The 15,016-nt window shown below is 43.3% G+C and overlaps 1 protein-coding gene across 17 annotated transcripts in view; it reads left to right on the top strand.

Annotated features, from left to right (window-relative positions):
* ABLIM1 (actin binding LIM protein 1) overlaps positions 1 to 15,016 on the top strand; it is an 899,845-nt gene that overhangs the window by 790,612 nt on the left and 94,217 nt on the right. For 15 of the 17 annotated variants that reach the window (XR_015295979.1, XM_086922895.1, XM_086922886.1 and 12 more), the window contains exon 11: positions 14,382 to 14,426. The exons of the other annotated variants lie outside the window; for them this stretch is intronic. Coding sequence is in view for 14 of the 15 variants with exons in the window: in XM_086922895.1 (XP_086779021.1) it covers positions 14,382 to 14,426 (45 nt within the window). In the remaining variant the exon portion in view is untranslated. The remainder of the gene's footprint in view (positions 1 to 14,381; positions 14,427 to 15,016) is intronic. 17 annotated transcript variants of the gene reach the window in all.

Here is a 15,016-nt window from a genome sequence, read left to right as displayed (position 1 = left end):
TGAGATATGGGAGACTTAGGGGGGCCCTCTTCACAATCTGCAGGGGGCACCATTATTTTATGTTACACCATTGAATAGGTCAAATGAATGTTGGATGTCGCTACATTGTTGTTGCTTGTGAGACATGGACCTGTGCCACATCTGGACACTGAAAGCCCAGGACACGCCATTTATTGATTAGATTTAGTTACAACAGAGTTTGTAGGGCAAGAAAAATAAGAGAAATCCCTTTTCATGTATTTATGGAGACAGACTGCTGTCTTTTTGGGATTTGTATCTCATTAGAATGGTGATGCATTAAATTGTATCTAAGGTTATAAGAGGATCAACAAATTTACAATTTCTACCAGATACATCAATTCTTAACATCCTAAAACATAATTACAACCACAGAGAATGTCGGGACAAACAATGTTATTTATAAATTTGTCAAAAGTTTATTCAATTTTGATTACAAAACATTTTAAAAAAAAATCACATTTGTTAAAAAAACATTTTCATAAGATTTAAAAAAAACAATACAATGAATTTTACGGTGAAAAAATGTGTCGACGCGGCGTTTTGGTGATTTGGATGTTCACCTTCTTCAGGACAATTTTTCAAGAATTAAAACCTCTAAAGTTAAAAACAAAGAAATATATAAATCCTTCTTGTTAAAAACAAGATTATTTTCATTAATCGATCATTTCTACATTTTACATTATCGTCCCTGCATTCTCATTTTCGTTATTCAATTCCTCCTGTCAGATTTATGAATGCAAACAAGATATTTAAATCTAACCATTCTTGTCTTCTAGACGGAATATAATGTTCTTGGTTCCTAAGCATGTTACTCATTTTCTCTTCATATTTCTCAGTATCCATGATGACAATGCTGCCACCCTTGTCACCAGGTTTTATTGTTACTTCCTTGCATTCTTGTAGTCTCTCTAGTGCAATTTTCTCTTTCTTGGTCAGATTATGTTTGATCCAGGTCTTTTGTTTGAAAAGATCCTCCAGTCCCTTCTCAATTACCTTTTCAAAGATGTCAATTTCTTTACTCACCATCGGACCAGTGGAAAAGGAAATAACTTAATGAACGTTGGGAACCAGCGTCATAACAATAAGGTAATTTCCATAAAAATCAGACTGAGAAAATGTATAATCTTAGAAAAACTCCTTGATTGATGAGAATGTCCTTTCCAATCCTAGAGGGGATGGAACAATCCCTGGAAAATTCTGAAATCGCCCATTGATAAAAGCGACTTCACAGCATCGCATTAAGGTATGTTTGATTTAAACTCTTGGACTAAGTAGAAACACCAAGGAAAGGGTAATAAATCTGCTCAAAAAAATTATTTCCATAAGGAATTTGGAGTAATTAAAATCCATAGACTATAGTTATGGAACCCAACCAAATTAGATCTTTAATAATCTTGGGATTTACATTAAATCCATCATGAATGGTAGATACATGAGGTTTGTTGGATCAACAAATGAGGTTTAGTTTTGTACAATGGTAACAATTAGATTGCAAATATTACCATTTAGAGAAAGGGATATCTTGTTTGCATTTATAAATCTGACAGGAGGAATTGAATAACGAAAATGAGAAGGCAGGGACGATAATGTAAAATGTAGAAATGATCGATTAATGAAAATAATCTTGTTTTTAACAAGAAGGATTTATATATTTATTTGTTTTTAACTTTAGAGGTTTTAATTCTTGAAAAATTGTCCTGAAGAAGGTGAACATCCAAATCACCGAAACGCCGCGTCGACACATTTTTTCACTGTAAAATTCATTGTATTGTTTTTTTTAAATCTTATGAAAATGCTTTTTTAACAAATGTGAAATGTTTTTAAAATGTTTTGTAATCAAAATACAGAATAAACTTTTGACAAATTTATAAATAACATTGTTTGTCCCGACATTCTCTGTGGTTGTAATTATGTTTTAGGATGTTAAGAATTGATGTATCTGGTAGAAATTGTAAATTTGTTGATCCTGTTATAACCTTAGATACAATTTAATGCATCACCATTCTAATGAGATACAAATCCCAAAAAGACAGCAGTCTGTCTCCATAAATACATGAAAAGGGATTTCTCTTATTTTTCTTACTGTAACTAACCCCTCCCTTTTCAGATAAGGGTTTCTCCTTGAAGTTTTCTCAAGAGTTTGTAGGGCGCCATATGTCGCCTTGGAAACTAAGAGCAGATAGGACATGAGGGTGTTGAGTCGAGCGCCGATCTGAATTCTCTTCTTTCAGAAGCTGTCATGAAGGAATATTCACTCTGTCAAGATGGTGGCACCCTATTGTAATTTTACTGCATTTGAAATATTGATTATACTTCTCTTTGGCCCTAGAAAATAACCAAAGGCACTAATGAGTTCAAGTGGGTGATAGAATATTAGTAAAAAGAACGAAAGATGGTAAAGGTCAGATCGAATGCGAGCCTCTTTAAATAATCGTAGCTATTGCGACCACCTAATGAGATAGCTCTGTGGGTTAAAGCCTTTGCACAGTGGTGGCTGGGGACATTTGAAAGAGGTGGGGCGTAAACATTCAGGATAAGTGCCCGATAAATTGCCTACACACTATAAGTGTGGTTCTTGTGGTGCCCACTCTAGTGTCCCCGATACAATTTTGAAAAAAGAGTGGGCCAGTGCCAGGTTAGTGGGGGCCCTCAAATGTGCTTAATCTCCCCCTCCAGAGCCCCCAGTACCGGGCCAGTGCCAGGTTAGTGGGGGCGGGGGCGCGAGAGGATCCAGGTCCCCTCAAAGGTGCTCCATCTCCCCGTCCAGAGCCCAGAGCCCCCAGCCCCGGGGCCGGAGGCGCGGAGCTCCAAGCCAGGCCCAAAGGTCGCCGGCTCTAATTGATAGAAGCGCCTGGAGGGGCCCCTGGGGGCCGGAAGATCAAGGGCGGGAGAAGATTACCTGTTAGGGACGCCTGGCTGCCCCCGCCCGCGTCCCTAATTAATAAAGGCGCTCCCCCCTGTGGATGCGGTGGAGCCCTGGGGGAGAGGAGGCACCTGGCTGAGGGGGGGGGAGGGGGGCAGGTGAGGCACTCCGAGGAGCAGAGGGAATAAGTGTGTGAACTCCACCGGTCTGTGAGCACGCTGTGCATTCTGGGTGTAGGCCTGAGTGAGTGTCCTGTGGGTGGCCTTCTCTGTCTACAGTCTCTCTCTTCTCTCTGTGCGTGCTCCGGTGTGAACATGTCGAGGTGTCTGGCTGTGTACATGCGCTGTTTGTTACACATATGTGTGCGTGTGGCGCATTCTGGGTGACCCCTTCCACTGCCCCACTGAGGCAGGACAGTGCCACTCCAGCGGCCTGAACCAAAGAACAATGATTTGGGGGGTATTATAAGTTTTTGGTGAACCATTGCCTTGTCTCACGCTTTGAATATTTGGGGAGGGCAACAAGAAAGGTTTGGGTCCTGTCTCTGACCGGCTTGGACCTCAACTAACTACCAAAACAGAACAACTAGCCAGTCAGGTTTACTTTTATTATGATTTAGAAGACACCCAGCCTGTAAGTACTGAGTGTTACACAGTCAATACTCAAAATTCAGAGACACCAAAAACAAAAATATATACACAAATAAATTGATACGTAAGAAACATTTAACACAAGCACCAGTCCTTCAAATTATATACCAGAAGACAGGCGGACAAAGGGATTCAAGGATACTGCCTGCCTGTCTAGATATGCCTGTGATTGGGTGTTTTGAGGATTGAACAACTAGGGGTAAGAGTGGTATTATTTAGTCCCTAGTTGCACCCTTCTTCCTTATCACAGGCTGGGGGTCAACGCGTTTCGAACCACTGACGGATTGTGGGTTCTCAATTTATTTGTGTATATATTTTTGTTTTTGGTGTCTCTGAATTTTGAGTATTGACTGTGTACAGATCCAACACTTGTATATATTGCGCACATTATTTTCTGAATGTATACTTGATTGTCTTGATTAGTGTGCCTTTGAGGACATGCAAGAAGTCAATGAAAAATTTGAATAAAATAAAATAAAAACTTTTTCAAACAAACTTGTGGAACACTCAGTACTTACAGGCTGGGTGTCTTCTAAATCATAATAAAAGTAAACCTGACTGATGAATATATGGGGGTCAGCCCTGGCGCTCGCAATTTAAGGTACAGGAAAAAAATGTACATTTATGAGCGAATTCCGATCCCCGCTGGGCATTACAAGCCGTGCAGAAAGACGTGCACATCCCAAACCTCATATTATCAAGGACTCTGCTGCCAATGCCGGTCTGCCCTCAGACAACCTAGTGCATTCTGGGTCTTGAAGTCTGAGTTTCCGTTCATTGAACGAGAGTAAAACACCGGATAACACATTGCACGTTTCAAGCCCCAGCCTTGCAACAGCAATACGGATGACGCGGGGGGAGTCGGGCACTTGGTAGAGTTCAGATTTTGCCGTCAAAGCTCCCGACAAAACGAGGAGAGGGCGGAAGGGCTGAGAAGGGGAAAACGTGAAGTAAACGATACGTAAAACGGTTTGGGCATTTATACCTCATTTGCGGCAGGAGCTCGGGGCTGTCAACACAGGTACGACAACCGGGTCTGCGAGGGATTTACCAGCAGCGCCGACCTCTCAAGGACGCAACAAGCGCTGCAAGGCAGATGGCCCCGTTCCAAGCGCTATCTGGAAGCCCTGCTCTTGGGACCGGGGCCCTCCGGCCTCCCCCGAGGCGCCTAAAGAGGGTTAGAGGCCTGAGGAGGCACACTCATCATCCCGCCGTTTAAATCGTGTTAATCTTGCAAGGCCTCACGAAATCTGGTTACACGGGCAGCGTGACCGACCCCAAGAAGCTGCCCCCCTCTGGGGAGACCATGTACGTGCGAGGTACCCACACAATCTGTGTAAGTGGCCTGATGGCCGCCCCACTCCATCCCACACTGAACAGGGCCAGGGCTTCTGTGGTACCCGCGGCACATTGTGAGCTGTTCACATGCAAATACCATCATGACACCGGGAGGGGGGGCGGCAACGGGCACACGGACAGCGGAAGGGGGGGGCGGGAACGGGCACACGGACAGCGTGAGGGGGGCAGGAACAGGCACACGGACAGTGGGAGGGGAGGGGAGCACTCACCAGGACTTCTTCCGGCAGCGGTCGGCCTGGAGGAATGACCCCAAAAAAAACCCCATAAAAAATAAATCAACCACCGCCGCAATGACGTTCTAAATGGGGCGGAGAGGGAAAAAATTTACGGAACGCCCACGAATCGCCTCGGACTATGACGGACGCCTCTCTCTTCCAATGGCTAGCCTCCATTTATGGAGCTAGCCAATGGAACAGAGAGGCTGGACAAATCCCCATACTGGTAAACAAAAGTTTTCGCCTGCGCGAACGCTGCTGCGCAGCGGATCGCCAGGCAAAACCTAAAAATGCCAACATTATCTGCTCACCTCACGTTTTTCCAATATAACATTGCTGCTTTTACTTAATCACTATAAAGTTGTTAATTTTTTTTTTTTTTACTTAAGCCCATGCCCTTGTTTCTCATAACTGTATCATATTACTGTAAAGCTCCACTGTGCTCGGAACAGGATATTCGCTATAGAAATGCCCAAACAATAAATGGCGCTCCATCAATCTTATCTTCTCCATCACTTGGCATTTCTACGGTTTGGTCATCTCTAGTTCTCCTACCAGGGAGATGTGTGGATGTGTTTCCTGAATATCGAATCAACAATATCAATGGGACAGAATATTGAGGACAGAATATCGTAAATAAAACAGGTAACTAAATCTGGATTTTCTATACCTACCTCAAACATATGCAGTACGCAGTACATATATCTTCAAGGTACACAGAGGTGGGGTTAGGAATAGTAAATATGTGCTTCACTGTATGCAAATACTCCTCGATATTTTATTCCTCGATATTAATAAACAACAATTTTGTTGGTCAGTATTCAGTAGTGCCATCGAGTGTATGAGTGAACTTTGCACTATAAATAATGCCATTCATTTGTTGCCCCAAAGAGCAGCTTCTATATATTCGAATCACTGGAGTCATCCTTTGTAACTCTGGTCAGAGGTCGAAAGCCTATGTTCTACATCTTGCATGAACACTGTAGAGAGGCCCCACTTATTTCCACTTTGAAGTAGACCCAGCTACTAGCCATGCTTCGATTGCAGCCTCTGGTCCAGCGCAGTTCTCTTCTCTCTCCACGACCATATTCGAGGCTCCAGTTCTAATTAAGCTGCCAGTCTCTCACAACTGGGAGGATACAGTTTAGCCCAAGTTTGCAGTGACGATTGCCATCTTGAGTGAGCCGTCTGCAATAGGGTGAGAAGTGGCACTCAAGTCGATTTCTCATCTCCCAAAGCACAGTTCATGCTTCCGTGCACATATTGAGAATCCCTGCCAGTTCTACTCCTCCCAAAAGTCATTTGCTGAAGTGAAGGTAACGCACGACTGGATTCTGTGAAATCTTGAGTCCAAGGTGGTCACTACACAGAACCACAGAGATGCCACCTGAATAGTTGACAAGGACACAAGGCAGAGCAAGGAGAATACATTCTTATGATACAAAGTATTGAAAGAGAAGGAGTGCTTCCTAAAAAAAGAAGTCTTGAACTTGTTACGCAACAGAATGTTTGGGCACTTTGGTCTTTAAGTCAAGGATTTTAGTCTAGATCATTGTGTCCTCCTCTCCAAATTTGAAAGGAAGTTAGTGCAGGCAACAGAGGATGGATGCTCAGTTCCCCCATAGAAACTCAATAAGACATCATACTTGCCAACATTCTTTGCAAAAGACACACATTTGATGGACGGAATGCAAAAAAATCAAAACTTTCACCCCAGTCAAGAGATCTGGGTTAAATCCATCATTCTTTTGCTCACCATGCCACCCCAGTTTAGACCTGGCCATATGCAAATCAGTCTTGACCCTGTGCCTCATGGGAACAGTCCAGCCCGAACTGCCAAGCCAGGTCCTCCCTGGACCAGAAAAATGCATCCTAGGACCGGTTTCGGGGTTTCACCCCTTTTCAGCCAGGATAGCTTGATTCCATTGGCACAGTGAGCCCAGGACCCACGTCTGGGCATACCTGGCGCACTTAGGGCGAGAAAGCAAAAGATACATAATTGATGGATGGAATGCAGAACAAATCAAAACATTTACCTCCAGTCAAGAGATCTGGTTTAAATCCATCATTCTTTTGCTCACCATGCCACCCCCAGTTTAGACCTGCCATATGCAAATCAGTCTTGACCCTGTGCCTCATGGGAATAGTCAAGCCTGAACTGCCAAGCCAGGTCCTCCCTGGACCGGAAACAAGCATCCTAGGACGGGTTTGAGTGTTTTACCCCTCTTCAGCCCGGGTAGCTTGATTCCAGTGGCACAGTGAGCCCAGGACCCACAGACCCAGATCTATGTACAGGGGTGAAGGTACTGGGGTGAATGTATGACATTTTTCTGCATTCTGCCCATCAATTGTTCTTTTTGCATTTGTCACCCCGAGTAGGACGGGTATGCCCAGGCGTGGGTCCCGTGCTTTCCATGCCACTGGAGTCAAGCTATCCTGACTGATGAGGGCTGAAAGCCCGAAACCGGTCCTAGGATGCTTGTTTCCAGTCCAGGGGGGACCTGGTCTGGCCGTTCGGTCTGGACTGTTCCCATTGGGCGCAGGGTCAAGACTGATTTGCATATGGTTGGGTCAAAACTGAAATGGGATGGTGAGCAATATATTTATGGATTTAGGCCCAGATCTCTGTACTGGGTTGAATGTATGGCATTGTTCTGCATTCTGTCAATCAATTGTTCTTTTTGCATTTGTCACCCCGAGTGGGACGGGTATCCCCAGACATGGGTCCCGTGCTCTCCATGCCACTGGAGTCAAGCTATCCTGGCTGATGAGGGTGAAAGCTCGAAACCGGTCCTAGGATGCTTGTTTCCAGTCCAGGGAGGACCTGGTCTGGCAGTTCAGGCTGGACTGTTCCCATCGGGGGCATGGTCAAGACTGATTTGCATATGGCTGGGTCCAAACTGGAATGGCGAGCAAAAAAACTATGGATTTAGGCCCAGATCTCTGTACTGGGGTCAGTGTATGACATTGTTCTACATTCTGTCCATCAACTGTTCTTTTTGCAACATTCTTTGCAAGTCACCCAAAAGAGGTAGGATTTCCAAAGTTTCAAAACCACCACATACCGTAATACTGACCTTACATTGCTTTTGGAACCATTGGTAACATCTCAGGAAATCACATCACATGAGTCCAAATCAGGGGGCCAAGATGACTGTATGAGAAACTAAATGACATCATATAAATAGGACCCTTTTGCGCAATGTGGCCAGCCTTAACTTACTAAAACATATCTTCACCAGCAAACGTAGTGCAGAGCAGTGTTGTCAGTCAGCAACTTACCTATTTGTAAGGTCTGTATTTCAAATAACTAAGCAGCTTTCACGGGGTAGCTCAAGGAGCTAGATTTCACCTCTAAGCAGCTTCCCCAAAAGCAGCGACGTGACTACAATACATCTAAAGGCTGTAGTTTGGCTGAAAAAGCAATGGCCTACCCCCCTAAATTAGTGTGGTTAGCAAGTAGCAACTGTAGGCCCAATTTGCAAAAGATAAGCATTAAGAGTCACATATTTGCTCTTGCAGATCACTTATACGTTACAAATTATCCAATAATTCCAGGAGTAGTCCTGGAAAACCACAAGTGTCAATTTTTCCCAACGGAACTAAAAGTACAAAATGTATGCGTGCAGAATTTTAACCAAGTAGAAATCTGGAATACGGAATCTGACAAAAGCAGGCAATTACACATGTAACTTTTTTTTGGTGCTCTGCAGTGAAAATATGTTTTCCCCAGACAGAAACACTTCTCTTTACACCTCATTAAATAAATTAATGATGCTCCCTCTCTGCTTCCTCCCTGGAAGAACACAAACCTATGTCCTTAACAGGTGTAAATCTGTGATTATTCACAGGGTGGAACACTGCCTGTGAGTTTGTAAGTGTCCGCCTAGTTCTGAAGTTAGGATCGCTTTGAAACACCCACAAACCCACACCTAAACCTATATTCCACCTTGATGACAGTTTCCGTAATTGCTAGTCCCATTTGTTCGGGTAAATTTCTGCCATTACTGATGCTATGATTGAGGATTGGGATTTTGCCCCCGACAAAGGCATTCAATAAAGGACCTAAATTAAACTTAGGTGTGCAAATAGCCTTTTGAAGGAAGCCCCCGGAGTAACTGACTGAAGCCTGGTCAAATCAGAGGCAGACTGGCATACAGGGTCCTGAGGAAATTTCCCAGCAGGCCAGTTCGGCAGTTGCAGGCATACTTCACGAGGCACAGTGCTGCCCTCAAAAGAATTGAGGCTTTTCCTGCAGTGGCAGCCTTACTTAGAAAGTAGCTGGGCACTCCTGTCAAGGCCTGCTAATCACATGCTCAGCCAAATCCTGCTTGTAAATCTTTCCTGCCTATTGCAGTGGAAGAGATTATGCACAATATACAGGGATGTAGAGCAGGCCCCTGCAGCGTCGTTGCACAAGGGGGCAGATGGAGTCCCCACTTTTCAGGAGGCCATCATTCAGTCTAAAGCCCATGGATATCTGTGAGCTATTGGGGTTGCTGGGGCCTTCCATCATATTTTGCAGGGGGGCCCCACTATTATGCTGATTATCCACCACCCCCTGCGGTGCGCTTACAGCACCTGTCAGCCTTTTGCAAATGTGCCGTTTGGCAACACCGACCACAGTGAAATCTCTCTTGAAACCCTGCTATTTGCATACGCTTGAAGCCTTTTAATCCGCCCTATTTTAGTTAGCAGACATGATAATATGTAATTATCTATCTCTTTGGATAAGAAAAGAGGAAGAATCTTAGCAATGACTCCGTGTGTGGGTTATTTTAAGATTGCCATCGGAGATTTGGGGCTTATAGGCTGAGGCGCCATTTCCCAGAGTTTGCTCGATTCATGCGCATTATATGGAACTTTTCATGCTCCATGTTTGGATACAAATAGCCCATGGCCCTGATTAAGAGTGCGTCAGTGGTTTCAAACGCCTGCTCAAACTCCAATAATCACTGGCTGTGTTAAATAACTCACCCTTGGTTAGCTTTCAGCAGGTCAATCCTGCCGGAATTTAATAGGGGAAAATGATAGAGTACCAAGCGGATTTTAATGTGATAAGAATAAACGCTGCATGTTGTTGCCCAGAAACTTGTGCTAGGTGGTATTTATCCCATCCAATAAACAGTGAAACTTACAGAATTGTCATTTATAAGGCGCAATACATAGCACCTTGTTTTTGACAAAGTTGGAATCTGGGCCTATATTTCTTGGATTGACGGGTTTGGCATCCTTTATTTATGTGTTTTGACATTAGTTGTAAACATAGTGTGTCAAAACCCTGGACACAGGCTGTTAGAGAGCTTTAATTCATAGGAGTCGTTGGTTAGAGTCAATCAGCGAGGGAAACCATAATAACATTTGTGCGAGTAGTACCAGAGATCACATTGGTAAGTAATCGAGAAGAATTCATAGCATCAGGTAACTACACACCTTCAAGTGGCATCTCAATAAATTCATGGTCCCAGTATAATACAGATTTACGTTGAAGCGCTTACAGTCCAAAAGTTATCGTAATCATAGGATCACATGAATATGGGCAACTTCGACAATAAAGACATTTTCTGAGTGTATGGCTGAACACTTAAGTGTTTCTAAGGGTATTAGGAGAGTGAGGAAATGGTTAACAGAACAAAGTCCAGGAGTATATATACACTTTTCTCTGCAAGGATGAACTTTGCACTGTGGGATGGATCCTCTAGCCTTCCCAGTGTTATCTCCACCCTGTCCACTACGCCCCTCTCCAGCACCTGATATACCTTCCTTGTGCCCCTTCTTCTACCTACAGCACCACACTGCCTTGACGCTACTATTGCGCTCTATGCTACCCATTTTATACATACATACACGTGCACCAGTGCCCCTCAAAGATTTCAATCAGTCTTATTTCAAACAAAATCACACGCGTGCATGCATTAGTCGCATCTAAATTTTCATAGACGCCTGGAGACCTGAGACCGGATTCATGTGATTGTTCCGGTGCTGATGCAACAGTGCATCAACATTTCTGGATTACATTCTCCTTATTTACTAAAATGCTGCTAAGACACTGGCTAGTTCTACACAACACAATACACAGCGTGAATTAATTAATCATTTTAAATGCTTACGTGTGGAGCAAAAATGACTGTGTATCATGCAAGTGCCAAAAATGACTGTGTATCATGCAAGTGCATGCTAAATTTATAATAAAGGTCAGCGGTTGATAACTGTGCCGTTTTGCATTGACATCTGGTTTAACTGGTTTTTGCACTGGATAATAGGTGCGAATTAAATGTTTTTGTACGAAAAAGCAGCAGCGGACCTTAAAATGCCGCACCTAAACTCCAGTGCCAATAGGTCTATGGTCGAGTCAGTTTGATATTGTGCTGCCAACCCCGACACCAGCTGCTGTTTGGCGTCGCTGTGCTCTCCAGATCAGTTAAACAGTTTTTAGATACTCAAGGGGGCGCACCAAAATGAGAGTCCAAATAGAATAAGTAGAGAAATGTTCTTTATTTATCTTTGTTCAGCAACAAAAGGCATATCAATAAAATAAGTAGTGAGATCAGCCAACGCGTTTCACTCCCTACCAAGGAGTTTCTTCAGGGCTGAAAGAACAAATAAAAAACAAAATATTCCCATCAATTTCCTGCATAGCCAAGCGTGTGCATATTACCTTCCCCCTTCCGTGGTGGTAACCGTTTAGAAAAGGATGTTTTTAAAAACGAAATTTTTAAAGTTAACAAATATTCGCTGATCAGTCTTTCCTTTGCAATAGGCTACTGTGTCCTTTCTTTGTTTTCCCTGGTCCCCAGGGAAATATGTATTCTATATAATATGCACACGCTTGGCTATGCAGGAAATTGATGGGAATATTTTGTTTTTTATTTGTTCTTTCAGCCCTGAAGAAACTCCTTGGTAGGGAGTGAAACGCGTTGGCTGATCTCACTACTTATTTTATTGATATGCCTTTTGTTGCTGAACAAAGATAAATAAAGAACATTTCTCTACTTATTCTATTTGGACTCTCATTTTGGTGCGCCCCCTTGAGTATCTAAAAACTGCGAATTAAATGTTTGCACCAGTGACGTCATGCAAAGGTTAACAGAAAATTGCACGAGGGAAAGCAATGTAATCTGGAATCATTAGTAAACAATTTCATCGGCACCTGTGCCGTTTATACAATCTGGAAATGTTCTAGCAGGATTGTGCTATACAATCCGGCGCCTCTGTTTTTTTCCGAAGTACATATCAAGACTATGTTATGGATTTTCACATATTCATTATAGTGCTAAGAAATATTTTGCTGATTAGTCATCTACATGTACCTTCATTTTGAGTGGTTCTCACTACTTTTACTTGCACATTATTTCACTCTTATCTTCTAGATTGTGTGAACCTTCTTCACAGCTCAAAATCCCTTGCAAACACAGCCAAGCTGAGACCAATTATCTAAAATCAGACGTGTCACAGAGCTGCTAACCCACTTCAAATGAAAGTAAGGCTTCACACAGGTGGCAGCCCCTCTTTAAATCCACCAGATGACTCTATCTTGTGAAGAAAACCATGTTTCAATAATGCGCTTTAATTTTATAACCTAATGCATTATGGGAACAGTAGTCCTGTTTCACCACAATTCAATCAGTTGGACTAAAGTTCTAGATGACAATAATTTGTAGTAGGAAAAAAAACTGGAGCAGAACATGTTCTTCAGCCTTACCTTTCCCTCAGGAGCAATGGTAACAAGAGTTATCACTGACAAACCTAGGCCTCGCCTGTCTAGCTATCCACTAGTGTAAACTTGATCCACTCCTGAAAACCGTTTCAGCTGTCTTAGGGAGATGCTGTATTCATCTCTGGATAAATAATGATATTTCGTAGAGGCAGGAGCAGCTGGTGACCTTTCAAAGTGGTAGGGCGAGCAAAGTGCCCCACCAACTCCACAAAAATAAAAAAACATTTTCCATCCCTACAAAAGCCCACAATAAAAAAATCCTTCAAAAGCTCAAATAAAAACAACCCCTCTCTCCAAAATAAATCAAACAGAAACTGAAGTACATGCATTACACACTTATATGCATTATATGAAATTAAATTGCACATACTTGCGGGCTCTGCAACCTCCTTTCTATCCTTCTGAAGACAGTGGAACGAACACCCCCTCTAACAAATTTAGACCCTGCTCTTATGCAGCATGAGAGAAGCGCCAGGACTGGACAGAGTGGGTTGGCCTAAAGCTCCTTCAGGCCCTAGAGGCCTGTGCTTGGTCTCGACCCAGTGTCTAAGATAGTTGGGTGGAGAGCTTCAAAGTGCACATGTCACTTTGAGTGGCGCAAGACCGCCGGCCAAAGTGCCATGCACATTTTGAAGAGTGTGGCTACAACTACTCCAGTTCTCCTGCTGTCAGTCCACAGACGACATGCAGCAGACAACATGCCCGCATGGCTCGGCGGCCGGCTGTGGCATACCTTGGTTAAAAATAAAATGGCAATGAAATAATTTCATTGCCTTTTTATTTTTAATACTTTGTGCAGCTTGTAGTGAGGGTTCCCCCCATCTCATAAAGAAACTGCCGCTGCATAGAGGGAAATGTGCGGTGGAGCTGAGGACGATGGTGTGAGATTGGTGGACGCAATACTTCCACATTACTTGGTGGCAGTGTCATCTCTGATTTTTGGTACCCTGAGCAAGACCTATTTTGAGGGCCCCTTTTCAGAACAAGTTTACAGTTAATTACCCATTTCCTAATAACTCAAGCCTTCATGGTGCCAAACAGTATTGAATTATATGTTAAATATTGAGAAACTTTTAAAAGCAGTTGGAATATGTGTGCTTGGGGCCTTCAGTTGACAAGGGGGAGAAATATTCAAATGTAAAGGCAAGCAGAGAAAGGGACAGAGGCTTAGACAGAGAAATATCATAGACATGGGTAAAATAATTAGAAATATCATGTTCTAAGAGGGTCCTTTGGAAGGCGGGGTCCCTGGACAATTGCCGACTTTGTCCATACCTTAAAATGTCTCTGCTTGGTGGATATCTTTACACCATGGTTGTGCCAAATGCTGTGTCATTCCTGCTGGCCTTTCAAAGAGACCAGTCGAATAAGTCTTTATAGGCCAGTTTGCCTCTTTGATAGCAGGAGAGTGGCCACAAGATTCCAAGATGGCACTGGCCTTGTCCTTTGGTGATCGAAGCTCATGAACTAGGCGGTAAAGAATGGGAACTGATCTGGTTTGTTCTCACTGCATCACTGAATGATTGTGTTAATGACAACATACCTTCTATTGACAGATTCAGAGCCCTCGCAGTGACAGGTCATCAACGCACAATGACAGAGTAAGTCGGAAATGCACTCCCAATGCTCGGCTTGTAGTATGGACTAACACTTTCAATGCAATGACTCAGCTTGGGAAACTAACCTTCTTGAGATGGGCTTCGGGGTGATTTTGCTTGAGGTGTTCTTTGTAAGCTGATTTGTGCAGGGTTTTCGGAGCACTATGAAGGCTAACTAACTCTCTCGTCTAATGGTGTTGCAAAGTTACTAATTCCAAATAACCAATTACAAGATCCTCTTAGTGCGCTTCTTCAACTGATCTCAGAGAAACGGACTGAATTGCACATTTCACTCGACTGTACAGAGTTAGATCATGATGGCACCCCTATTTACTATCCAAATAATGCCAGTACTTCCAGGCGAGGATTTGTTGCACATATTTTGCATGCTCTTTCTCTAGTTGCCAATAAAACGTCATGCGTTGCTTCTGGAAATGTATGTATGTTGCTCATGGGTGATACCTTGAGAAGTCTTATTTCGAGTATTCCACCAAATCCAGGTGCTTATCTCAGCGTACTACGTAGGAGAATTTGTTGACACTCTTCATTCAGTCACAGTTTGTTCTAAAATAGGGTCACACTGTGCAAGTCTG

This window comes from Lissotriton vulgaris, chromosome 5 (assembly GCF_964263255.1).
Source record: "Lissotriton vulgaris chromosome 5, aLisVul1.2, whole genome shotgun sequence".
Classification (NCBI taxonomy): domain Eukaryota; kingdom Metazoa; phylum Chordata; class Amphibia; order Caudata; family Salamandridae; genus Lissotriton; species Lissotriton vulgaris.
Note: the sequence above shows the minus strand (reverse complement) of the source record. Positions and strands in the feature narration are given on the sequence as shown.